Below are 27,134 nucleotides of genomic sequence, written 5' to 3' on the forward strand. Positions count from 1 at the left end.
CATTATCCGGGAGGAGGTACTGTCACCCTGTTAGGGCGGCTACACCTAGCCTCTAGCACAGTGACTGAGGGCTCAGGAGAGTAAGCACTATCGTCTAAACCTGATCAAGGTAACAAATTATGTTCCCGAAACGTTTTGTTTGAAATGCGGACAGGGTCCACAGTAAGTCTCGACAAGTTCCGGCGCCGTGCAGCTCTCTTCTCACGTTCCTGTATGATTGCAGGCTTCTGAGCTGTCCACACAGAGGTGCAAGGGGTTCCAGATTCTCTCGAACAAGGAATTCTTCCCAATTCCCTACCAAAGCTGGGAGTTGTTCTTCGAGGAATCCGGAAGTGAAGAAACTATGGAGAAAATCAAGGGAAGTTTTGGTGTCCATGTATGGAACAAACTCAGTAAACTGACGAAAGTTCTTGTTGGGTCCAGGCAACCTTACAGCCTCATGGCTGCGACGGCCTGTCCTCGGGTGTATTCTGTATGTGGACGTGATTTCTGAAAAGACAAGTGTAACAGCAGGTTCTGTAAAATAAAGTTGGTGTTGGGTGCAGTGAACCTTGTTCTATTGTATCGTGGCTCGAGGTCTCCTCCACGGATGAATACTCTATCTGGACGGGATTTCTGACCACGGAATAGGAAGGGTTCCGAAGCTGGGAACAGCAATGAAGCAAGCTGAAAACATTCGGGATAATCTGCAAACCAAAACCTTCGAGCACACCGAACCCCATGTTGCCGCTTCCTTATGAGGGTAACCAGGACTTCAACCCTCCCTGGCGCCTTGACGCCTAGAATTTTCACTACTGCGCATCAAGTGAATTCTCTTTTCTTTACTTTATTACTGTCTCATCTCTTAACTCCTTCTCTCCTGTCTACATCATCATTCTCTCCTATCCCTTTCATTTCTTCCGTGCTTTGGCAGCTCCGCACCCCCTTCCTTCCAAACTCTCCTTTGCGTTAAAATTGTTCCTCGTTCCTTCAATGTCCTTCTCTCCCTTCTCCCTTATTCATCTTCCAAACCTTTCATTTGTCCAATCTGTCGACATTCGTCTGTTTGTATCCTAGCAACGGCGTTGGACTCACCCAGAATGGGTCGGGTCGGGTCGGGTATATTGCTGGTGCCCCTCGGCAGCACAGTCATTCTTGGTTCCGGTTCCCGCGGGACTCATGGCCGTATTTTACTCTCTCACGTCTCTGGGACCCGTACCCACCCCATGCATGGCCTAAGTTAACAGAAAGCAAGACAGTTCTTCTATATTCTGGCTCCTGCATCTGTCGGCCATTTGCGCATGCCCGAGCGACACCAAGTTGTTGAGCAATCTCCCGTTTAAACTGTGTTGACACTGCCCTCGAGCCGCATAACTCGTTCATATTGTGGTCTTACGGGTTATTACCCATCTCCATTTACGGCGAAGATGGATGCAGCATATTCCTCCGAAATGTAGGTACACAGCTACATAACCCAGGAGACTGCGCTATGAATATTGTTATGCCCCCATGCAGTTTTGTATGTTGGTGCGCTGCGAAATTTCATCCAGAAGCAAGATTACAGGTTCATGGATGTTGGGACTGAGGTCCCCACAGCAGGGACTAGAAAACCTTTCACCTTATGGACTGTGACGCCGTGCAGTCCGGCAGAAGTTCATCGACGTGACGACAGGACGTACTGACTCCACCTTCCGGGTCCTCTTGCTGGCTACTTCCTCGTGGTAACTTGTTTGGCCTACACTTCGGCCCTGAAGGTGGCGGCAGTGCCTTCCCCCGAACTTACCGGACAGCACGACGTCACACCTTAGAATCGCTTTAGAGAATTTTTTATGCTGCAACAGTCGGAGCAAGGGAGAGGCACGCGGTAGCGTTGTTCTTTGAGGCACTGTCCTACAAGGCTGAAGGTCACGGTTTAGATTCCCGATGTGGGCACTGGATTCTTAATTAGACCTAATACTTCCACCCGGATTGTGGCGCTGGGGTCGACTCAGCCTCTAATAGAATTGAGAAACAGGAGTCTGCCTGGTGTTGAAGAGCGGCCGACGCGTAAAGGCTGAGAGCCTCACTGCCATCTGTGAGCCGTTCGTCTAGAAAATGTGGGAGCCTCGACGTCTCACTGCCCTGTTGCAGGGTCAGAGTGAAGGGATGCGCTCCCAGTTATCCTGGCTGTCTCCATTCGCGAATGTACTTAGAGGCGGCGTGCTAATTATGCAAGGCAGTGTCAAATTGGTTTCACCTTCAGCGCACTGACAGTCTGCCCCACTGCCCTGTTGCTGTGCGACGTGATGGCCCGAAGTACAGACGGTACAGACTGCCTGTCGGCAATGCAGTGAGGCTCAGGACGTGAGCTGGCTCACCGAGCCAGACGGCCGGGGCTCGAGTTGCGGTATGACATGTTCTCCCACTCTCATGACTATACCGACTGTGCGGTTCAGCACCCCCCCCCTGCCGCAGCTACAACGCTAGCTGATAGGAAGGCGTGGAACTTTAGCTTCATTTCCCAATTCGCTCAGTCGGTATACGTGTTGTACCGCCGAGGAATCGAGGTTCGAATCCCGGATGGGGCGCGAGATTTTTCTGCTGTGCACAGGGTGCAAATAGACTCTGGGGCCCACAGTGGGTACCGGGGCTGCTTTTCTGGGGTGAAGGCCGGCAGACGCCTGAAGCTGACGACACCTCCACGTAGTCTCGATTTTAAGAATTGTGGAGCTGTACCTCCACTCCCCCATATTTACCTTACCTGTAGCCCTCTTACTGGGAGATCACTGGGCCACCGCAGACGGCCAGCCGTTCCATAAGCTCGATGAATCCTCAGTATTTCCACTTCAAGACGGTCTTCTTAGTCATGACACGGTGTAGTCTGGTACCTGGGTTACAGTGTTATCTCCAGTTGCCTCTGCCATTAAGGAAAAGGTGCTGTGTTCCTCTCCAAATTCATGTTATCATTACGAGACTACACGGTGTCACAGCCGTGTGAATGCGCCACATGGAACCAACGTGAATATCTTATCTTCGCTTCGGTGTCCGTGTGTGGTTACCATACGCACCACCTGCTTTAAAAGCGGTAACAAATGGACGTAACTCTTCATGTAAATGTTGAGTTGCACTGCATGCTACACATGCAGCCCAACTAGTCCTCCGCTTCCTCTAGCTTTATCTTCCTCGCTGGTCGTGGCTTGACTCGAAGCACTCTCCTTGCAGCTGCGCAGAGCGACTGAAGAAGACCACGGAAATCCTCACTCAGGACAATTAGTGTATAAGACGAGATCTGAAGCCGAGACCTCCAGAATATGATACAGGAGCGTTACCCCTTCGAAAGCGCCGTGTGGACATAGTGCATGTGGAGATCTAACAGAAACTGCAACCTGTGGCTCGCGAGACTCTGTTTTATCTGTAACATGTATGTCCGAAAAAACAAAGTAAAGGTAAAATGTAAAGCTGTCCCTGTGCTCACTGAATTAAGAACTACAACATGAAGGTGTATGGGGAAGTGGTTGTATAGATCCATATTTTTTTGACCTCGACACTCCTGGAGTTGTGTGGTTAGCTTCACGCCCCTACCGCTGTACCTTCGGGGAAAGAACCCCCGGTACCCAGTGGATAGGAGGTTGAATGGACCCCAGAGCCTTTCTGAAAGACGTGAAGAAGAGAATATTCTTGACCCTACCGGGACTCGAACTCCGAACCCTCATTTGCTATACGGACTACTCTAATCCGGCTCCCTAAGAGCAAAATAACCAAGGTTAAAGAGGGCCTTCAAGGAACATACATACTGAAAATTGGAGCCCCATGTGAGAACATTCGTGAGCTCGGGTGCCGCAGAGACAAGTGGACTCGATGGCGCCGGTGTTTGGTCACGTGCTTCCCACGCCGCGGGGTTGTACAAAGAGGAAATTCTGGAAAGACCGGAACCGCATAGATAACGACAAAATTAGGGGGGCCATCAGATTGCCATTTGTCTCATGAACCTCCTGTTTCTTCGAAACAAGGGAAGGGACGGAAGGGGTACGCGCTGATATCGCGAGGTGCAGTTTCTCTGCATGTAATTTAGGTCATCTGAACTACTTATCACACGGTATCAGTGTCACACTCGACGTCTGCAAACAGACACGGATTGCGTCACTGATACCGTGTATGATTAACACTGCGCCAGCTCACGCAGCCTTGGGAACTGCTTGCTTCGCGGTGTTTCATCTCGGCCCTCGGAAGCATGAAGATACGCTTTATTTTTGGGCAGGGGACAGAACATCAAGTAACTAGAAGTTCCCCAGGCTTCGCCCTCTCGTCCTTCTGGTAAGGGCAGTGCGAAAGTGAAGACGTCACTATGTTTACGAGCAGTGGCTTGAGTCAAGGGCCTCCGCGTTTTGATTTTTAGCTCACAGAGCGTTGACCATGGACAGTACTGTATTTTGGATTGTGACGCCGTATATCCGGTAGAAGCTTTCTTCTTGGTTTGCTTACTCTTTAACCCTGAACATGGAGGCTATGCGTTCCTCCGAAACGTCGGTGAACTTCTACCGGATCACACAGTATGACAGCCCACATATATAGTCTAATTGCAGTACACTGGTGTGTCCAAAGCCAAAGTCACATTGCGACTGACGGTAAGTCAGTAAGTCTTGATCTCGAGCCCCATCTGGGGCTCATGACCAGATATATTTACGGTTTGACAGTTTCTGTAAACGCTACGTCTCCGCTACAAAGCCCAACCGGTTAATGCTGTTTAGGGAAAAAGTCGCTGTTTACTGTGAGAACCACACGGAACACACAGACACACTCTGTGGGCAGAATGCAGAGTTTTAGTATGTTCAGTCCGAACCTCACAGGAGACATTACGTCTCCGCTACAAAGCCCAACCGGTTAATGCTGTTTAGGGAAACAGTCGCTGTTTACTGTGAGAACACACGGAACACACAGATACACTGTGTGGGCAGAATGCAGAGTTCTAGTATGTTTAGTCCGAACCTCACAGGAGACATTACGTCCCCGCTACAAAGCCTAACCGGTTAATGCTGTTTATTGAAACAGCCGCTGTTTATTGTGAGAACCACACGGAACACACAGACACACTCTGTGGGCAGAATGCAGAGTTTTAGTGTGTTCAGTCCGTACCTCACAGGAAACATTACGTCTCCGCTACAAAGCCCAACCGGTTAATGCTGTTTAAAGAAACAGTCGTTGTTTATCGTGAGACCCATAGGGAGAGCCGTACACAATCTCTCATTACATAACTGACCCACATCGTGCAAGCTAGCGCCCCTTTCATCAGGACCAACAGTTACGCAACTGATATGGTAGGGTGAACTTATAATGGCTCAGCAGGGAAACGCCTCGGTGTCAGTGTCACGAAGGCGCCCGACGTGTGAACACGGCGTCAGTTTCTTGCGGACAGATGACGGCGCCCTCTGTCCTGCCCTCCACCAAGAAGCAACTGCGGAGGAGTGCCACCATTCGAATCACAACGGGTTTACTTCCAATAACGGTGAGTGTCCGAACACATGCAGGGCACGGCAATATTCACGTGAATCTGGTCGCCAGGCAAAGGCGATCAGTTCTCCCCGTCATACTGTTTGCCCAGAGCCCACTGTGGGCTCAGTGGAACATTAAGGCGACATCAATAGCCAGGACTGAACCAGTTCTGTTGCTGTGTGTGTCCGTCATTTCCCTAGCCTCAAATGACCGAGTGAGATCGAAATTGCAGAGCCCCAAAGGCCGAGGGGGAACTTAGACGCCAGCCACTGGCAAACAGGCGACCGCGGAGACTTGGTTCCACTTTCATGAGCAGTTCAGCGAATCCACGAGGAATACGCCGAGGGAGTAAGCGTTACGGTAACTGGTGCTCTGGGAACGGTCCGTTCCAGTCAGGGGCTCTCTTTACGCTTTCACTCCATGCATATGCCTTGAGAGTACCTGGAACAGGCCACGACCGCTTCCTGCCAAATCTGTCCCACTTCATGTATCACCGTAGCATTCCACCCCCCACCCCCCCTCGCAAGTATACTTATCGCTACTGGTTTCATTTTCCAGACATGCGGCGCGAAGATGAAGCGAACATTGGTTTGGTTGGTCTGTCTGTTTTTGGTGCTGTGCTACGGCGGTACGTGGTACTACAGCACAACGCGTCAAGTGCTCGCATGTGCTAATGACAACTCATTTGCAAGAGATGTGTTCTTGAAAGCCAACAAAACATCAACAGGTGTCGGAGCACGCGAACCCTGCAATGCCGTACGAGAGGGCCTTCGCGATCAGCCAGAAGGAGTCTTCCAAAATGAAGAGGTGAAATTGAACTCTGAAAGATCACATGCAGTTACACACACAGACTCAGTCACAGGGAAAAATCAGCTCAACTTCACTGACCACGCAAAGTACAACAAATCAGAAGCAACAAAACTGTCAACACCGACACAATCGGGCGTCGAACCAACAACCGAAACAATTATCTTCACAGACAACGGGCAGCTTTCAGAGCGAAACGTTGTTCAACAGGAACCAGTTCCTGGAGAAAAGCACATCATATTTCTTGAAACATGCTGTGTTTTAAACGATTCCGTATCAAGCAGTCAGTTAGGTTTAATTATCCATCCTCGGGGTGCTTGCGCGGTTGCATCTGCCGCAAACACGAACCCTGACATGACGGTGTACCTCCTATACACGTGCTCGGTGCGCGGCGGCCTCGGTGGCTCACCTGAATACGTGAAGCAGATGTTGTCGTATCCCAATGTGAAGCTGTGGAAGCTCACTGTCCCGGAGTACATGTGGGGGACTCCGCTGCAGAACTGGGACTTCATGGGGAAAGTGAAGTCGTCCCGTTGGCCACTGCCTCACTCCAGCGACATCCTCCGTTACGTGACCCTCTGGAAGTATGGCGGCATATACGTGGACCTGGACTTCGTGTTCCGGAAGTGAGTACACTGCACTGGACATGTCTAAATGTAGCTCAGTGGGTATAGAGACTTGGTGAGCCGAAGGGTGCGGCTGTGTCCACACCACCTTAGCCTGGGCACTAGGCGCAGGTGAGTGGCCAGCTTGAAGCCCGGCCGCTGAGTACGCCTTAGACACGGTCTGGTTGCTATGAAGAGAATTTTTTTATTCTTCACCCGTCCAACCAATAGGAAGCTGTTATACTGACTGAGCTATCCCGGGCCACAGTCCAAAACTGATAACACTTCTCGTTCCTTCCGACAGGCCCCTTGCCCGACTGGGGACCAACTACGCTGGGGCACAATATGACGGTTACATAGCCAGTGGCGCCCTCAATTTCGACATGGACACTGCCGGGCGGGTTGCAGCACACCTGTGCCTTCGTGACATCCAGAGGAACTTCCAAGGATACTCGTGGGACCAAAACGGTCCGGCCGTGATCACCAGAGTCCTTGAGAACTTGTGTGGCACCAAACGCGTAAGTGTTGGTTCTGAGGTCCTCACAGCGGTGTATACAAAGATGGCTGTCGTATGGGATGCGACGTTCTCACTTTTTGCTGTATGCTTGTTTGGTTTACTTTTGACCCCGTAGATGGAGGCAGTACGTTCTTTCGAAATGTTCGTAAACTCACACCAAACTACAGTGTATCACATCCCAGAAGATAGTATTCTCGAAATATCTGAAGTATTAACATTCCGGGGAAGGCATAAGCAAAATTCCACGTACGCCATTTTGTTTTAAACCACCACTGAGTGTGAAGCACAGACATTACGAGTTGTCTGTCGCACTTTATGCATATTAAGTGAAGTTCATCAACTGCGCAAGCTATGTACCGTCAAATGACATCACAGTTTCATCTGTCAGTTGGAAACTGTACATGTCCAATGACCGAGACGCGAAAATATTCCTTTTCCACCTCATAAGTTCGCGTGTCCACAATGCTAACTTCTCATTCTTCCGACAGGTGTCTAACATGACGAGGCAGGAATGTCTGGGCTTCGCCGTCCTCCCGCAAAAGGTATTCTACGTCATTTCTTATCCAGCCTGGAGGCTCCTGTTCAATCCTTCTCAGAGCAAGGAAACCATGAAGAAGGTGGCGGACAGTTACGGGGTGCATGTGTGGAACAAGATGAGCAGCCAAGAGAACGTCACTGTGGGGTCGGAACAGGCGTACGGCCTGCTGGCTGCGACTTATTGCCCGCGCGTGTATTCGAACTCTGGTCCGATATTCTGATAGACTGATGCTGTGTGTGTCATATGAGGAGATGTATTCGGGAGGAACCCGTTTCGAATCTTGGTCAGGACACCAACTATTCTGAATGAAGGATTTCAGTTGTCCGCAGTCTCTCTGGGCAGATGAAGCCTCGAGTGCTCACTTGCACGCTCCGTCCAGTTTACTGTTCATTGATCATCCAACCTAATTAAGCCACAAACAAATTAATGCAGGTATATATGTTATCGAGTGATGCGTCGAGGCCATTTTTTTTCGACTGATGCCATATGTCAGACACGGAGAGTAAGTATGTCTTCTGTAAGCTCAAACAATTATCGGTACATGAAACTGGTTAATAAATGTAATTCCAGTGATGGAGGTTAGCTCTTTCTAAGCTGTCTCACCCCCCCCCTCATCTGAGGACGGAAACAGACCCAGTTTCCCAAACGTTGCGTTTTCTAGTTTTCAGAATATCGGACGATGGTAAAAAAAAGGTAAAGCTATCCCTGTAACAGGCCGTGGAGGCCCATAGTATTGTGAGACGTCGAGGCTCTCACATTTTCTAGACAATCGGCTCACAGTTGGCGGTGAGGCTGTCAGCCTTACGCGCCGGCTGCCCTTTAATCCTAGGACGATTCCTGGTACTCATTTCTGTTAGAGGCTGAGTCGACCCCAGGGCCATAGTAAGGCTGGAAGGACTAGGTTAAATGAAAAATCCAATAACATCATCGGGAATCAAGCCCGAGACCTTTCGGCTTGTAGTATAGTGCCTCGACCAACTGCGCTGTCCGCCCATGCACAAAGTCAAAAACAAAAAACAATCTAATTCTGAGTATACATACAGGGTGTTTCACGACTTTAGGGCATAACTGCAGGAGGTGATTTCCTAGGTTTTTGTGAGCAAAAAAGTTCATATAAACATGTGTTCGATTTTGGACGGTTACGGAGTTATGACCGTTTTAAACTCAGAATAGAAGGTAACGATTACTGACAATAAACGGAACAAAATAATAAACCAGCATAATGCATGATACATTTAAAGTATGAATGTAAAGTTAACTTTGTAAAATTACCTTTAATTTGAATTTATTTGTGCTTAAAGCTGATTTTCGAAAATGCCACCGCCGGCCGCAANCCTAAAGTCGTGAAACATCCTGTATACATATATACACATATGAGAACATAGGCTTTGTCATTGCCTGTGAGAAGCAGCATGCATGGCATTTCAGTAGAACCATCAGCTGAAGAGGGTCACGTGTAAGCTCATTGTCACTTAGCGTGACGGTTATTGTGTCGAGGGTCTGAGGAGTTTGTTCCCGGTGGCGCATATTCGTAACGTGTCGTCACAGTTACGACACCATGTAATATGTTATCTTTTTGCAGCAGATTCCTCCGCAACGTCGGTAACGATCAACCAGATTACACGGCCTTAAACCTCAGAAGATAAAATTGTCCGTGGATTTAATTAAGCTCCGAGTATTCTTAACCGGGTGAGCAGCTTCAGGCCCCGGCTGCTTCACCCCCGGTCTGAACCGTCTGGACGCGGTGTAAGGAGTAGCCTACTCGCTTTACCAGCCGCGCTATTCTGAGCCCAGAAACTGAACAGTTCAAAACGCGGACTGTAACAGCTTTTTGTACAGTGACAGATAAGGTCTTTGCAAATACGAGTATGTTAACTGGGGGATGCTTTCATTCCCATAAGCCCAGTTAGTATAAATATAATTAGTATAAAGCTGTAGGGTAAGGCATTCCTTTCGCTGGAATCTCTGACGCAATGTTCTTACCGTGGGAGTTCCTAGATACTTTTCAGATTAGAACTTAAATAAATATTGATAACCATATCTCTGAGCAGTTACCTCGTATCAGTTGCCTAGGAAGTGACGAAAGATGTCCTTGCATAACGAACTGAACCCAGTAATTATAAAGAGATATCCATGCGCACCGGAAAGGCGAAGGGGAAACCAGGCATCTGACTCCATCCCACGGATTTCTGGAAAATAAACCGAAAGAAACAAGGAAATGATACCAAATATTAACGCAAGAAATTCAAGTTGTTAAAAAGAATTCTACCGCGAACACCTTAGATGTATAATTAAAAATAGTCTTAGATGATTAAACCTAAGTTTGTAAGAACATTTTCTGGCTCCTCCCCCTTCACCACGAGATACCGTGGCGGCAGCCGAGGGTGCGTGGTGCACTACAGGGAACGTCAAGGAATAACACAGTGGGAGTGACAGATTTGCTGGAGCTGAACCTTAGACAATTACAACAAGAGACATTAAATATAATAAGGTACTGTAATGGGAGGGGGGACGCACACAATACTAAGCCATTGTAGGCCCCAACGAGCCCTCTGTCCAAGCGGTCCAAGCGGTGCAAGCGATTACCGTACATAATGATAAGAGTACGAAATTAATTTCATATCTTCAGGTGTTCTGCGGCAGGAACCAGACAACAGAATTTACATTTTTATTGTAATTACATATATGTATGTGTGTGTATTAGGAGATACTGTAGCACCGAAGTACCTAACTCCTTGGAGTAGAGTGCTTTTGAGAAGCTAATAGTCGTCCAGCTGATCACGACATTCCTCGCCTTTTACAGGACCTGAAATTCATTACCGTCTTCAAAAGAGAGCCAGCCATTGATGGTGCTTTGTGAGCGAAATGAATCCAGAGAATATTCCTCATTCCATCAAATTCTCCATAAGCATTATCACCAGTACAGGTACAATAGGACATATGGAAGCCGACGTGCCGAGGGGACCAAATATGGATTCCACCTCACACTAAATGAAATCTTAACTATTGTAATTTACTGTAATCGATTGTAAACAATTTTAAGTATTGTAACTTTATTCTCTTATTGTAAACAGCCAATGTACAGTAAATGACTTGTCCTATATCATGTAACAATGATCTATAGAGACGAAATAAATAAATAAATTCTGTATAACAAATAGTCCAGCAGATACAAAGCTTCATTTTGGGCGACAGGATCACATCGAGGACAGGGAGTAGCAAGTGGATTACGACCATTACGACCGATTAGGAGATTAGGAGAACGATCTAGTTACCCAAGTCGCGTACAGATGACAGTAGTTTGTATACACAGATGACTGCAGATGACCGTGCAGTGTTGCTAACGTTGCAACCGTTGCAACCCTTATATGCCTTTTATGGTGTTGGTAGGTGTTGAGGAAAGGTTGTTGTTCCGTTCATTTATTTATATTTGTGTTTTCATTTAATATGTATTACTCGTACGTTTAATTTGTTGTCTGTGTAAGAGAATTAGCCTTATTGGTAAGCACAGAAAATATTCAAATTTCGGATTAAAATGAGTGATGAGGATGGATCATCAGATCGTTCTTTTTCGACACTTGTTTGTCCATCAATGGAAGACGAATTTAATGACGATATTGACGATGCTGATGAAGATGTTGATTTCGATGAGGCCCTCATTCCTGCTTTAGGAAAGAAGTCTGCAGAAATATTAATTGACATTGATGAGAATCGCAAGAAAGTAATAACTCTAGACGACGATAACAGAAATTTGGAAGAAGTATTTTATAAAGCTANGCTCAGATGACTGCAGATGACGACGATGACGACCGTGCAGTGTTGCTAACGTTGCAACTGTTTTATGTTTTATGGTGTTGGTCCGTGTTGAGAAAAGGTTGTTTAGTTCATTGATGTATATCTGTTTTGAGTTATTATGTATTACTCGTACGTTTAATTTGTTGTTTGTGTAAGATAATTTGCCTTATTTGTATTAGTTGTCTGTGTAAGAGAATTAGCCTTATTGGTAAGCACAGAAAATATTCAAATTACGGATTAAAATGAGTGATGAGGATGGATCATCAGATCGTTGTTTTTCGACACTTGTTTGTCCATCAATGGAAGACGAATTTAATGACGATATTGACGATGCTGATGAAGATGTTGATTTCGATGAGGCCCTCATTCCTACTTTAGGAAAGAAGTCGGCAGAAATATTAATTGACATTGATGAAAATCGCAAGAAAGTAATAACACTAGACGACGATAACAGAAATTTGGAAGAAGTATTTTATAAAGCTATTGCAGAAGATGCCACTTTCAAAGAATATGTCGATTCGACAGTAATATTCCAGATATTCAATCATAAATTTAACACCTGGGTCGATCTTGACAGTTCAAAGGAACTCGCTGATGGAACCCGTCTGAAAGCAATATTTGAAGCAAAAGCGAAACCAGATACAGGAATTGGTCATTCTCATAAATCAAGAAAGTGCAGAAAAAGGAGACGTTCATATTCTTCAGATGATAGTAGCGGTAAGAATCGCAAATGTAAGACATTGTGTTCATCAGAAGAAAACTTGAACGAAAAGAAAAAAGTTTGCCATTCAGTGAAGACATGTTCATCAGATGATGAAAGATGTGCAAGTACTACTGTTCCAGTATCTTGTCATCATGCAAATGGCTCTACACAGTTTGATGGGCAAGAAGTTCAAAAATGTAAGATGGTCACAGGCTCAATAGACACTTTATGGAAAGAACAGGTTTCAGGATCAAATTCATCTCCAACGGTCTCCCAAGGTTTGTTGTTTCGTCAGTTATTAATAATGATAATAGTTAGCAAGGTTAGGAAATGTAAAAGAAATGAAACGTTTTGAATTACTTGTAACAGAACGACTGCAGAAGTGAGCACAAAAAGTTTTGAATGGTCATGTCAGATTTTAATGTATAGAATTTGCAGCCAAAAACTTTTTTTAACTTTTGTTTTACAATTTTGGACAACCATAGTGTTTGAATATACTTCATTAATGAAAAGCAAGTGTTTATTCCCATTTAAATAATGGCAAATTGTGTAGTACGTGATACGTGCCTGTTCATATATATATGGATAAAATACAGAGGATGACAATGAAACTGAGCATGTTACATTATCTTGTATGTTATTTTTGTTATCAGCATACTAGATTTAGTCCATAACAGTGTATAAGGTAAAAAGGTAAAGCTATCCCTGTAACAGGCTGTGAAGGCCCGTAGGGTTGTGAGACATTGAGGCTCCCACATTTTCTCTAGACAGTCAGCTCACAGATAGTGGTAAGGTCAGCTCTATGCCCTTTATCCCCCAGGAAGATTCCTGGTACTCATTTTTGTTAGAGGCTGAGTGAACCCCAGGGCCATAGTTTGGCTGAAATTGAAAAAATTGAAAAAAATCCACCTCATCAAGATTTGAACCTGCTACCTTCCAGATTGTAGCATAGTGCCTCAACGAACTAAACTACCATCTGGCCTTGTGTATTTCACATATGTTATTGAAAAATGTGAAAATGTGTTACATAATTAATACAAAAACTCCAGGAGTGCCTACTTTTTTAAATTGATTTTAGGACTTTTTTTCTTATATGTGGTATTTTAGAACAGTCATTCTTGTAACATTTTAATATTGGTTAGAATTTGCCTGCAAGAATTACATGACAAAGTGCTTAACTAATTAGGCACTACCCCATGAATACATATGTATAGATCCACATGGTCTTCTTGACCTTGACACTAGATTGAGGTGAGTGGCCAGCTTAATGCACCGGCCACTTTATCCTTGGGGAAAGAGCCCTTGGTAGTCACTGGATGGGAGGTGCAGTGGGTACATTTTACACATTACTTCATTCAGTATGCAGTAGGGCACAAATGTGAGAGGCTTTTTCAAATGAAACTCATTTTGGGTATTTTTCTGTGAGAGGAAGCAGAGTAAATGGATCTTCTGCATGAAGAACTTGCTGGATTCCTGCTAGAATCTCTGCATAACAGTGGCAATTTCCTGAACAGGCTGAGTGCAGCGAAGTCACGTCGCCATGATGACCCGCAGCCAGCTATATTTGCTGGCAGCCCCAGGAACAGTTTCTTTTGAATAATCCTCATAGCTTTGTGCTTTAATAACTGGATGCAGGAAATCTTTTTGCTTTACAGGTGAACTATGTGCTTTGTCTCTGGGCCTGACCAGCAAGCATCCAGTGTCAGCCCTTCATGAGTTGTGCACCAGGCTGCGTTGGGGAGCTCCTCAGTTTGAAATGCATGAGCAATGTTTAGTTTCTTCAGATCCAAAGTTTTTAATGAAGGTGCTATATAGTTTTTACTTTTTTAACAGAGCGAATTTTTATTCATATACATATTATCTTGTGCTAATTTATGTTAATTTAACTAATATAATATACCGATAGAATATTGTGATGGGCTTTTGAAAATGTTTTTAGTAGATTTCTTAGCAGCTTCTCTCAAGTGCATACTACAATTTAGGGATATTGTAAATTTAAAACTAAAAGGGATACTGGTTTGAAAATCATTACAGTACAGACACGTAACTGAGATCAAGGTGAGAGAACAATATATGTTATTGCTGAGTTGTGTACCATTGTAATTCATAACAGTATTTAATGTTATTTATCACATATCAATTTCAAATCTGTAAGAATCTGAAATGTTCAGAAGACAATAATGTTGAGCTGATGCTTAGTTTTGTAGCATAAAAGGGGACATTGTAGACATTAAAACATCTGAATGTGTTGTAACTGACAGAAGGTGATGAGTAAGATCTAAAAGTTTGTGACGATGGTACACTAATACAAATATTATGTTTCTGGGTGTTATCCATCGTCCTCTTTTTTATTTAAAAACACAGTGTTTCAGATACTGAATTCTATCTCCGTCTTTGGGTAAAACATACTCAGTTGGGCCCAATTGATGGAGCTGGCCCCTATCTTCAAAACGTGTTTTAGGCAAAAATGGGATGCTGGATAACGTCCAGAAACTTAATATGTGTAGTGATGAGTGATGATGAATAGCGTGAGAACAACAGGTTATGAAAGATGTTGGGCAGAAGGACATAGCAGAAAGAGCTCTGAGAAGACAGAAATAGGCAGAGAGGTTTGGTTTCTAGAGGACTCTAGGGCACTCTTCTTGGTTGGCTTATTCTTTGACACTGAAGATCAAGGTAGTGCAGTTTTCTGAAATGTTAGTAAACTTCTGTCAGACTACACAGCATGAAATCCCAGAAGACAATCTGAGTCATTCCCATAACTTCCATGCTGCTTGTATAGCGTTGAATGTTTGGATGACAGTAAATAATGAATTGGAAAAATGTGGAAGGAAGTGGTGTTGGGCTGATTTATGGACTCTGGTGGCTTTCATCTGGAGGGACTGAGGAAAACCATGAAGAACCAACCTGTCAGGATAATTGGTGTGAGAGCCAAGAGTTTTTTTTTTTCCTTAGTGGGGGGGGGGGAGTCCAACTGGGTCCACTCGGCATGGCAGCCACTGATTGTCCTAGGTGATTATGATGATGGAGAATTTGGTGGAATGAAGATTGACAAGGGAAACCAAAGTACTCTGAAAAAACCCGCTCCAGCGCCACTTTGTCCACCACAAGAGCCACGAGTTAAAGTGGCAGCTGTCTGCAAGTGAGAAGCATCACTGCTCATGCAAACTTGCTTGTTTGAAAGCAAAGTTTCACATTTGTACAAAACTGTGATTGTTTTATCTGTTAGCTTGATTAAGGTCTTGTTTCATTCTCAGGTGACTGTTCGAGGCCACACATATATTCCTGACACACCTTCAAGAAGGAAGCAGTTGGCAAAAGCTGCAGCTGCTGAATATTGTCTCAAGCAACTTGGAGTACTCAAGTAGCTCTGTGGAGTATGGAATTGTTAAGATTTCTACTAGCACTGACTTTTTGAGTATTCTCTGTCGTTATTAGGTGTTAGGGTGATTTACCCTCTCACAAAGATTTACTTTGGAAATGCCTTCACAGATTGATTGTGACAATATCATAAAATATAATTTTTCAGATTGAAGTACCTTTAACGGGAAACAAAAATCTCTTAGACTGGACACTGTGATTGTAGCTGTCCTTCCATTTGTTGAAGTGCCTCTGGCACTCATCTTTTGGGATGTGGTTCAAATCCTGTGTCATGCACTGGATCTCGGATGGCCTCAGATATCACCTATCTTTGTGGGTACTTTTCAGTATGGGCATTAGAGCAAGTTAGGAATTATAGGCATAGTGTAACATTTCTGGTGTGTTCATGCCATTTTGTTTGTCACAAAAACCAGATAAAGCGTGTTGGGTATAAAATATGCTATTGATTTTTGTGTATTTTCTTAAGAATATTTTTGCTGTGATAAAAATATTTAGCAAGTTAGGCGCACTAAGTGCACTAAGACAAGTGTGTGTCGCTAGTTTTGTGAAGTGTTTGACACTCACAAATGCTTTGAAGCGGAGTGTGACAGATTGTTTAGGGCTGAGCTATGTGCACTGTTCCTAATTTCTCGACTGTTATGTGTTACTACGGTTACATAAAACAGAATCTCTCTGTTGTTATGTGTGTGAGAATATATATAAAACGCCCTTGTGTATCAAAAGTTAGTCTTAATAAAGCAGGGGTAGATTGAACACTGATTCGTACTTATCATTCGATCCATGTAGCAGTGACAATAACAGGTTGTGGGCCCTGTGTGTGAAACTGTTCGTGTTGTAGTCATTTCAAGAGATTTTGTTTTGTATGGAGAAAATGTTTTTGCAGTGCACTGGTGAGTTTTTGTATTTTGATTTTGTCACAAAAAATCTACAGCCTCAGGTTAGTGATATGGATAGAGAGGCCTGCTTGAAGTCAATATCTGATTTGCCTAGAACAGGCATGTCAAACTCAACTTGTACAGAGGGCCACCTCAGCCCTATAAATAATAGTCCAGGGCCGCACTTCAAAATAGAAATATACATTAGATTTTGATACAAGGAAATTTAATTCTATTTATTATTTAGGAATAATTTCAATATAATTACCTAAAGTCACATATCTTACAGTTTTAAAAAGCAAGACTGCCATTTTTTGACAAGTATCAAACAGCTTTTCAATATGTAAAAAGAGAGATTACACAAGAAATTATGTTAGAAATAGCAAAACATTGAATTTCCTGCAGCCTGCTAGTTTATGTCTGCGTGAGACTTCTTGTCTTCTGGTCTGTTGGAAAATTGTCTTTACAAAAAATATTTCTGCTAAAATTTTAATATTGATTTTAATATCAATTAGCTCTAAAAGTTGAGGGGCCGCACTTTGTGGCTATGGGGGCTGCATGTTTGACACGGCTGGCCTAGAACATTATTGAAGGATTGTCGCACACTGAGTAGGCAGCCTTGTGGGAGGAAGGTCTTGCATGTTCAGTGAGGTGTCTGATGTAGTGATTTTGGTTTCCATAATTAGAATGTAGTGACTTCCTATGGATAATATAATGATATGTGTTATTACATGATGGTTTACCCTCACGGATGTTTTGGGCACAGACTAACATACCTCGCTGAGTCCCACTATCCTGCTCTGTTCTAGTGTTACCTCAAAGCCTGTAATGTCTTTATGAAATGTTGGAGAAGTCAGTACATAAACACATTTACTGGGATTTCACCCGCTGGGCGAACCATTTTTCTTAGACACAAACTGGAATTTGAAAGTACTACATTAAAGATTGAAAAATTGTCAACAAGTACTGCATATTTTTTTCTATTTCATGCTTTCAGTAGCTACATTTTCTCTTGAATGACATATGCACACACATACACAACCTGTCGTGAGAAAGCATTGCCAGTCAGTATGTTCAAGTGTAGCAGGGACATTTCATTTTATTGATCTCCACTGTCGGGATTAGAGGAAATGTTAAATAATATATAGACATACATTTAAAAGTATTTATTGGCCAACTACATCTAAACTGCAGAAAAGTATTGAGAAGTTTTTAGTATACAATCCATTGCCTTATTTTCAGTTTATCTTGAGAACTTGGTCACACGCACACGTGAATGCAGTCTGGCCCCTCAGATATTTCGCAGATAGATATAGGTCATGTTGCTTCATGATAGCTTGTAGTTTGTTCTAAATCCTATACTGATAGAGTCAGAACAGGAAATTACACAAAAGAGAATTTCATTTGAATTTAAAGAGGTCTTAAGATTTGTGTATATAAAAACAGTAAGTTTATAACAAGATCATGATCTTCTGACATGTGATGCCATGTGGCGTGGTAGGTGAGTACCAGTATTTCAGAGGGACTGCCCATCTCCAGCATCAGCATTGAAGATGAGGTGTACCCTGAAGATGGATGCAGCAGTTTCCTCTAGAATAATGCTACTCATCTACCAAACCACGATGTTATATCCCATAGGATCATATTGTTTGAAGACTCACCACCAAGATAAATGTTAAATGTCACATGAAGGCAGAACATTATGGCATTTTTTTATGTCCAGTATTTTCCTTTGAGGTTCTCACAGGTGACCCTGAAGATTACAGTATGTGATGTCATGTAGTCTGATACATATATACCTACATTTTGCAGAAATCTGTCTGGGCCCTCAAAAATGTGGTAAATGTCTACCAGACTATATGATAGCATAGTTGGGTGAGGCACTACACTACAAGCTGGAAGGTCGTGGGTTTGAGTCCCGATGAGGTAGATTTTTCCAATTTACCTAATCCTTCCAACTGCACTGTGGCCCTGGGGTCGACTCAGGCTCTAACAGAAATGAGTCCAAGGAATCTTCCTGGGGGTAAAGGGTGGCCAGAGCATAAGGCTGCCAACCTCAGCGCCATCTGTGAGCAGATTGTCTAGAGAAAATGTTGGAGCCTGGATGTCTCTCAAACCTACAGGCCTTCACAGCCTGTTACAGGGGTAGCTTTACCATCATCTATATGATGTTACATCTCAAGTAACAGTGATCTTCACTAATCTTAGTATTTTATATAATAAACAATAAAATAAATATCTGAGCTTGTGAGTTGGCCAGATACCTTGTTTAATGATTACATAATTCCAAGGCAGACATTTCGAAGGATATATTGAAACAGAGTTCAGCAGATTGATAGAATCATTTACAGCATGAGATTTGAGGTTTTACAGTGGTGAAAATTCATATTGTGGTTTTCTGATTTATGTGGCACTATGTAACATGGAGAGCAGTGAGCAGTGAGCACCACTTGTCTGCAGAAACTGGCTACTTAAATGACATTTTGTGCCACCACTGTTCAGACCACAGTGCTCCCAACTCACACCTTATTAAAACCAAATTAAACTGGTAATTTTCTTGCAGTACATGTAAATATATATATGAATGGTTATAAAAGAAAAATTATAAGAAATTGCATATCTGATAAACTCATGAGTATATACAATCCTAATCTAAAGTTAAATTGCCTGTATAAGGATGGAATGGTTGCAGAAGAAAGCTGAAAATTTGTATTTAGAAGGGAAAGAGAGGATGCCTAGAGGTAAAGCAAGTTAAAGCAGTCCCTGTAACAGGCTATTGAGGCCCATAGGGTTGTGAGACATTGAGGCTCCCATGTTTTCTAGACAGTCAGCTCACAGATGGTGGTGAGGTTGTCAGCTTTACGCGCCGGCCACCCTTTACCCCCAGGAAGATTCCTGGTGCTCATTTGTGTTAGAGGCTCAGTCGACCACAGGGCCATATTGCTGCTGGAAGGATTAGGTCAATTGAAAAATCCAGTGACCTAATTGGGAATTGAACCCATGATCTTCTAGCATAGTGAGTGCCTCAACTGACTACACTACCGCATGCCTCAGGATACCTAGAGTATTACATAATTGTATATAATAAAAATACATTTTAAAAGCTCTTCCCAGAGACAGTGTTCTTTAAAATGAATTGTGAAGTGGAAGCCAGTGTAGCAGTCTGCTGCATTTCCTGCCCTCACAACCCACTGCTTGCGTTTCATACTCTGAATATAAAAATCTGGTTTTGTTCACAATTCATTGAAACAGCAATTCTCAAACTGACTTGTATCATTCTATAATATGTGTTTTTAAATCCCCTGATACTATGGGGCTAGTGACCAGGTTTCAAATTGGGGGACACCAATATCTATATTAAAACCAGTTTGTGAAAGTATACGGTTAACAGCACGTTGAGCAGAAGGAATTAGAAATGAATAAGGCTATAATGAACTCTTCACTCATAATAAAAAAAACGTTAAATTCATGTGCAGTTATTTACTGTTAGGTTACAATATTCAAATTCAGATTCGTGAGGGGTCAAAAATATGTAGGCTCACTAAATGAATGAACAGTCAGTATTAAGGCTTCACTGTGCACTTCAAACTCATGTTGCAATAGAGCATCACATTCTTATTTTAATGCAGTCCAGAGTCAATAAAGACTTTTCTTTATCATGATTGTGTTTTGGAGGCCATGGTTGATTGTTAAATATGTAACTATGAAGGTGTAACATTCATTTTATTTATTCTGAAAACTAAGACTTGGTGAGAGAATATATTGGACATAGAATGTTTCTATTTTATGTACATCTCTTGTTTGAGACATTCTTCTCTACAGTACATCTTTAGCATGGAGTTCTTTGTTTAAACATAACTGATTTAAATGAAAATTGAAAAGCCTTGACAGTTCTCATATCAGATTTCACACAAATCCAACCAACAGTTCTTGAGTTGTGCCATGTATACGGACGGACTGAGCTCATACCTAAAATGCAGTGTTCTGTGCATATCCACTTTACAGTACTGCAGTCCATGGTCAGTAATCATTATAGCATAATAATTCTTTCTAAATATCAAACATGATGAATCTATTTAATATATATGATACAAAATTTACAATTTATACATGTCTTTAAGTGGTGATCTGAGTTGTTATATTTGTCGGGGCTCCTAATGAGGAGAGACAAGAATTTACTTCTTTTACTTGTCTCAGTAAATGTTTTCAGGTTTACAGTATTTTACGTTTCCGACGTGATATTTAATGTTAAATTCTGAAATGCAATACACTTGTGTTAGAGAATAATACTAGACTATGCCCACGGAATTCCTATCTTAATACTATATAGACAGATTTTCAAATTATACTGTGTACATGTATGTGCACCTGGCAGTGTATCAGTAGTTTTATTTAATGGTGTACAGATACATCAAGCAAAGACGCACTAGTGTCAGATGCCTATATCTACGAGGTGGTATCAGAAAGTTCCCAGACTGCTATTGCTGTAACTACCTCAGAGAAAGATGAGAGGGGAGGCCAGCGTCACCCTTCTGCAAGCCTATTGCACCAGTCTGCCATGTGACATCATGCTGTGAACACGTATTGTTTTTACTTGAGTGCTTTTTCAGCTTTGTCTCGTTTTGTCTGTGATGGATGGCAAAATTGAGCAGCATGTCTGCATCAAGTTTTGCGTGAAGCTCGGTAAATCCACTACCTAAACCCTTAAAATGCTTTGTGAGGCTTTTGGAGAATATTCGTTAAGCCAGAAGGCAGTCTTTGAATGGCATTCATGTTTCAAGGCTGCTTGAGTGTCAATTGAAGATGACAAATGTTCAGGGTGACCAAGCACCAGCAGAATGATGGGAAATGTTGCAACAATTCGAGAACTCATCAGCAAAGACCATTGCCGAACAATCCACGAGCTTGCAGACACCATTGGGATCAGTTATGGAGTTTGCCAGGAGATCTTAACAGAAAATTTGAACATGCGCCGCACTGATCCTTCATCATGACGTGCCCACCCACACGTCCCTGAAAACTACTAACAACAACATGGGTATCGTTCCCTATCCTCCCTACTTGCCGGACTCAGCCCCCTGTGATTTCGCTTTGTTTCCGAAATTGAAAATGAAACTGAAGTGATGACATTTTGAAACAGCATCTGACATCCAAAGGAAATCACATGCAGTATTCAACAGCATTAGGGAAAATGACTTCCATGGTGCTTTTGAAGCGTGGAAAAAATGAAGGGATTGCTGTATATGTTCCCAAGGAGACTGTTTTGAAGGAGATGGCAGCCAAAGTTTAGTAAGTTAAGCCAGAATTTCTTTTTTGGACTAGTCCAAGAACTCTCCGATACATCTCGTACTGATGTGTTACACTTGCAGTACTAGTTTAGATATCACAAGATTTTATTCACACAGGAACATGCTAATATGTGATCCTACTGCATCAGATACAGTTTGTAGAAAAGAAGTTAAAATCTTTGATAATTGCAGGCAGTGTTCCTTCAGTAGTGCTTTCCACAGCAGCTGTGATTCCTGCCTTAAATTCTGAATATTACAAGAAGTATCAGTAAGCGATGATAACCTGCCAACTGTTGTGGGTACTGTGATTCGACATCTGTAATACAATTCAAGTGCCAGACTATTTTTTATGGCCATATGTATAGTACCAGAGAACTACTGAAATTAATTTAACATTTGCAACTCCATCATGTGACTAGTAATTGCTTAATGTTTTGTAGGTATCCATGCTGTCTTTTGAAGGACCTTACAGATTCTATGAAGCATTATTATGAATATTCTGACATTCATGCAGATAACTGGAAAAAAATCTTTTCAGAGAAATCAAAGTGCTCACAGGTGAGTGTTTGGCTGTTACCTGCTCTAAGTGAATAACACTTTGAAATTTTTGCAGTGTTAAGTTTATGAAAGATTCCTTGCATTTGGACATTTTCTTATAAATGTTATAATTCCTATATACTAAATTTTGTAAGCAAATGTTTCTTTTAAAATATATAAAGGGCATGTAACACCATTCTAGTTCTTACCAGCACTGAAAATATATTTAACCTATGAACAGTGTATTGTCATATTTGGATTGCAGATTACACTACCTACATTTAGACACAGAATTCAAGTAATATAATATGTTCATTAGTATTAAACATGAAGGTAATCTGCAACGTGTAGGCGAGTTATTTAACATGAAGCCACATTTTAGTTTCCTTTTCACCTTTCAATTTTATGTCACATTTATAATTAAATATTCCTAGACACTTGTACAGTGCTGACAACTTTGCACTTGCCTAGGCCTTATTTTACCTAACTCAAACTCTTAGACATTACAAAATGGGTAGACATGGATAAAAATTAGAAAAAGCATAAGACAGGCCTTTTCACTTTACAGAGTTTTTAAATGAAGTCTTTGTAGAGTGCAAACCATAATGTTTCAATATGCCATAAGGATTGTTTCCTGTATTATAGACTGAAAAAGAAAGACATTTGATTCAGCGTTCTACTGGATTTAGAAAATAACTAGTGTGAAAATATTCTTTCAGGTCCCACTGATGTTCTGTTGTGTCTGCCATCAAATCAGCAGTTTTATTCATTGTTATAAGTGCATCGAGTTCATATATGGAGGCCATGGAAAGTAGTTCCACAGATTGAACACCTCAGCGTCTGCTTTGAGCTCATTACCCTCCCATCTCCAGTATACTTCCTCATATTCCAGTCCAGTCTCCTGACCATTGTGCTTGCTCCCTTGCTCTCCGGTTGACCTCCTTTCTTTACAACATATATTCATTCTTTTATTATTTGCCTTTTACCTCCATCTCTTCACTTTCAGCTCTCGTTAATCATTGCCTGCATCTTCCAGCCATCTCAGTATGGACCTACACAGTTTTCTTCCACTTTTTGGTTTGCTTTCAAACATTTTCGTAGCCACACGTTGTGATCCATCCTAATCTCATGGTCCAGCATTTTTCTTTCAATATATATAATTCCAGTAGTTCTTGGTTGAAACTGATTCTCCAAATACTTTGTCTGTGGCCATTCTGTTCACACACATGCTGGCAGTAATAACTTTATTAGTGACAGATGCTTGTCGAGGAGAAGAAAAGACTGGAGGAGAACACATCTGTAGGCAAGGAGTGGAAATATTGAGGATTGTTATCCCCACCACCCATGGGACTTCTTTTCAAGGCCTTAGTATAGTTTGGAGGACCATACATACATGAATGCAATATGAAACTCAATGCACTTGCCCCTGTAACACAGCATTTGTTACTTAAGTGTGTCGTATGTCTTTTTCAGTGGGGTGGATTTAATAGGAATAGACCGAGAAGCAGGCTAACATGACTTTTTCTGAGGCACAACTTATACTAACATTTTCATACAGTCTGAAAAATACTGTAATAAACTTTTTGGTCTGGGTACCTGGCTCTGAGATGTGACATGTTCCTTATGAGACATCAAAATATTTTGAAATATTTCATTCAGGGACTTGTACTTTGGATCCACCAAGTAAAATGGGCAATGAGGGGCAAGAGAAAAGTCAAGGAAGATTGGAACTTAGGTATTTCTAAAGTTGCAGGGAAAGATGTGATCTGTATCTTCCTCAGTCTATTTGAATAGTAATTTTCTTCAGTTTTGAAACACTTTTATTTAGGTGTGAAACAATAATACCTGACTTTCACCCAGATGTGGTTGTGTTCCTTGTCACTATCACAGCACATAGTAGGAAAGAATAATGTTCAATTAGAGAAGTTTGCTCGTGTAATTAAAAAAAAGATTGGGAATGAGGATTTGACTCACACCAAAAATCTCTACCATAACAGTTACACTTCTCTTCAACAGCTGTACATACTGGCAAGAGTATGGATTAAATTTCATGATCTCTGTGGGCATTCTCTGTTCAGTTTGCAATTATGCATGAACTGGAGAAATGTGTTTTCCCCCATTTGCTCATATTTATTTATGTGCTATTCTTATAGCATAAAACTGTCTTATAAAATATAAATTCATTTAATATAAGAGAAATTAGTGTCATTTAGAGATATTGGGTTTTTGGATTTTATCCATCGTCCTGGTTTTTAAGATAACTAAGAAAAACACGACATTTCGGAAACTGGATCTGTTTCCGTCCTCAGCTGAGGGAAAACACCTACTCTGTTGGGTCCCTTAGAAAGAGCTAGCCTCAATCACTGGACCAGTGATGGAAACAGATCCAGTTTCCGAAACGTTGTGTTAGTTATCTTAAAACCAGGACGATGGATAAAGTCCGAAAACCCAATATCTGTGTGTAATACACCATCGTCAGAATCCTATAGTAACTATTAGTGTCATTTAGTTTTGCATGAAGTAGTATGTCATTAAATTAAAAAACTGGGATATATTATGGTTTGAAATTTTAGCCCTTAAAGAGTCAAATATTTTATGTAATAGTTATGTAAAATACTATGTGTCATTGCCACATTTTGCCTAAAGAGGAAGTGTAATATATAAATTGTTATAACAGTTTCATATTTTTCAAATGTACCAGTAACTGTCAAGATGACATCCAAAGTGACGGTAGCAGGTACTGAAGTTATCCACTGTTTCTCAGTGCTGCATGTATGCGGACATTTAGCCGATTCTCAAAGTCATAACCTCTGTAGTTAGTCTGAGCTTGATGGAGTAGGGCTTTTCCTTCGTCGACAGTCTGGAACAAAGACAAAGGATACCAAAGTAAATTAAGCTGAATATTGGGCATTTTTAGTAATACAGACCCTGGACTTCCTATCCAGGAGGCTTATCACTCAAGCCAAGCTGGAATTCAAGTGGGGTTGTCCGGTAACTAAAATGACAGAACATCTGTGTATATGAAAATGTGCTAAAACAGTTTTCCAAAATAGGTTTTTAGATATTTTAATAAGTTCTGTGAGAAGTTTAGTACAAATTTAAAAGCAGGATTTACCCAACCCAGTGTAATGTAAAGAAGGACTGTTCCACTCAAATGGGAATGACAGACAACCGTAATATGTGGCCCTAGGTGCGGAGTGTAGTGAAGGTACAGGGTAAGGTGCGAAAATGGAAGCATGAAACTCTTCAGTTACTGATTCCATAGAAGTACCTTTACCCTAATTTCACAAGTAACCCCACTGTCCTCTTCATGCCTGGTACAAAATTTATCCAAAATTGTTTTTTTAATAAACAATTTTTTGTTAAGAAACTGAGATCACATGTAGATCAGTGATAGCTGGTTGCATGGTTGGTATTCTCATCTTATTTTAGATGGTTCAGTGTAGTACTCTTGTTTAAAATGATGGTGAAAACGCAGGATTCGCATTACAAAATTTCACAGTGTTGACATGTTTTGAGGGACACATCCATTCCATAATGTGGGGACAGGCTTAATTAAGAAAGAACACATTGTATAGTTTATTGAATTAATTTGATATTCCATTTCACTGTTTTTAACTGTATTTAAACACGAGAAAGCTTTACTCACTTTAGGATCCTTACACAACAGGGTACCCAGTTCATACAGGGCAAAGGCTGAAATGTGGTGGTCCCCAGTTTGCCCCATCATTCTACCTCCTCCAGTTTCACAAGCTTCTAGTTCACCTCGTTTGGCAAGACAAGTTCGGAAACTGGCTACCGCCTCTTCGTGGAGCCCCAAATAGCACTGAGCAGCCCCCATGACAAGGTGACGAAGACCCTCCATGGGCTCCCGACCAGATGACTGACAATCTGTACAGGAGAAGTAATGCAGAAAACTCAGGACAGTGAATTTGGAAGTCTGAAGATTATTCAAAAGATGCATGGGTAGGAATTGTGGTGCAGTGGTGGATAAGTCAATGAAATTCAGAGGGAATCAGCTGTGCCATTGTCAAATCTGAAGTCCTCATGACGATGAGTATACAGATACTGCCTTCTGAGACATGAAGCAGAGCAGCAGGTTCAAATAGCTGCCACACTACGTGACGTCACATTCCAGGTGGCAGTAATCTTCAGTCATGTCATTACTGAGCTTGAAACCAGTGTTTCAGAGACATATGTTTTTAACTCATTGACACCACTGATTGGTTGAAAGGATTTTAGTGCAATGGTGTCATTACCGTTGATGTAATTTTATCTTCTGTCAAATCAGAGCACAGGTGATTCTCATTATATGCACTTTTATCTGCATTTTCACAAATCCATGGCTTCATTTCCGTAGCATAGTACGTTGAGGCACCATGCTACAAGCCAGAAGGTTGCGGGTTCGATTCCCAATGAGGTTACTGGATTTTTCAGTTGACCTATACCTTCCAGCCGCACTTTCACCTTTAAGCCAACCGTCTAGAAAAATGTGGGAGCCTTGACATCTCACAACCCAATGGGACTTCACGGCCTGTTGCAGGGATAGCTTTACCTATTTATCAGTTTATTTCTGTGTTACAAGGAGCATCAGTGAGCAATCTGCAGCCACAGTAGAAGCTGCCATGTGTGCCCATCGA

The 27,134-nt window shown here is 42.1% G+C and overlaps 4 protein-coding genes across 8 annotated transcripts in view; 3 read left to right on the plus strand and 1 right to left on the minus strand.

The window, feature by feature from the left end:
• Positions 1-549, plus strand: part of LOC111864876 (lactosylceramide 4-alpha-galactosyltransferase) — a 21,619-nt gene extending 21,070 nt beyond the window's left edge. The window contains exon 5 of the mRNA XM_023852455.2: positions 224-549. Coding sequence (XP_023708223.1) covers positions 224-493 — 270 coding nt within the window. The 3' untranslated portion in view covers positions 494-549. The remainder of the gene's footprint in view (positions 1-223) is intronic.
• A 4,535-nt stretch (positions 550-5,084) lies between these two features.
• LOC111864855 (lactosylceramide 4-alpha-galactosyltransferase) lies at positions 5,085-10,872 on the plus strand. 2 transcript variants are annotated; one of them, XR_002842863.2, is made up of 5 exons: positions 5,085-5,461; positions 6,007-6,881; positions 7,165-7,378; positions 7,866-8,417; positions 10,719-10,872. XR_002842863.2 is itself a non-coding variant. In XM_023852411.2 (4 exons), the coding sequence occupies exons 1-4, from the start codon at positions 5,372-5,374 to the stop codon at positions 8,133-8,135; spliced, it is 1,449 nt and encodes a 482-aa protein (XP_023708179.1). In that variant the 5' UTR covers positions 5,085-5,371; the 3' UTR covers positions 8,136-8,651. The 2 variants fall into 2 exon arrangements, 1 of the variants encoding a protein (XP_023708179.1); XM_023852411.2 differs by lacking the exon at positions 10,719-10,872 and having other exon boundaries at positions 7,866-8,651.
• Positions 10,873-11,735: 863 nt separating this feature from the next.
• On the plus strand, positions 11,736-16,553 carry LOC111864882. The gene is made up of 3 exons (XM_033751612.1): positions 11,736-12,691; positions 14,069-14,217; positions 15,671-16,553. Exons 1-3 carry the CDS (start codon positions 11,953-11,955, stop codon positions 15,779-15,781), a joined length of 999 nt encoding a protein of 332 aa, XP_033607503.1. The 5' UTR covers positions 11,736-11,952; the 3' UTR covers positions 15,782-16,553.
• Positions 16,554-24,917: 8,364 nt separating this feature from the next.
• LOC111864871 (tetratricopeptide repeat protein 39C) overlaps positions 24,918-27,134 on the minus strand; it is a 16,485-nt gene continuing 14,268 nt past the window's right edge. For all 4 annotated transcript variants that reach the window (XM_033751603.1, XM_033751602.1, XM_023852442.2 and 1 more), the window contains exons 10-11: positions 26,144-26,385; positions 24,918-25,354 (exon numbers count right to left, since the gene is read on the minus strand). In XM_033751603.1, the coding sequence (XP_033607494.1) occupies positions 25,241-25,354; positions 26,144-26,385 (356 nt within the window). In that variant the 3' untranslated portion in view covers positions 24,918-25,240. The remainder of the gene's footprint in view (positions 25,355-26,143; positions 26,386-27,134) is intronic.

This window comes from Cryptotermes secundus, unplaced genomic scaffold (assembly GCF_002891405.2).
Source record: "Cryptotermes secundus unplaced genomic scaffold, Csec_1.0 scaffold1951, whole genome shotgun sequence".
NCBI classification, from domain to species: Eukaryota; Metazoa; Arthropoda; class Insecta; order Blattodea; family Kalotermitidae; genus Cryptotermes; species Cryptotermes secundus.

Excerpts from the sequence above, each read along its gene's own strand:
- LOC111864855 (XM_023852411.2), top strand. The coding sequence starts at position 5,372 with ATGACGGCGCCCTCTGTCCTGCCCTCCACCAAGAAGCAACTGCGGAGG. Across the intron at positions 5,462-6,006 it reads CGGGTTTACTTCCAATAACG|ACATGCGGCGCGAAGATGAA; the intron begins GTGAGTGTCCGA and ends TTCATTTTCCAG. Across the intron at positions 7,379-7,865 it reads ACTTGTGTGGCACCAAACGC|GTGTCTAACATGACGAGGCA; the intron begins GTAAGTGTTGGT and ends TTCTTCCGACAG.
- LOC111864882 (XM_033751612.1), top strand. The coding sequence starts at position 11,953 with ATGAGTGATGAGGATGGATCATCAGATCGTTGTTTTTCGACACTTGTT. Across the intron at positions 12,692-14,068 it reads ATCTCCAACGGTCTCCCAAG|GTGAACTATGTGCTTTGTCT; the intron begins GTTTGTTGTTTC and ends TTTGCTTTACAG. Across the intron at positions 14,218-15,670 it reads ATCCAAAGTTTTTAATGAAG|GTGACTGTTCGAGGCCACAC; the intron begins GTGCTATATAGT and ends TTTCATTCTCAG.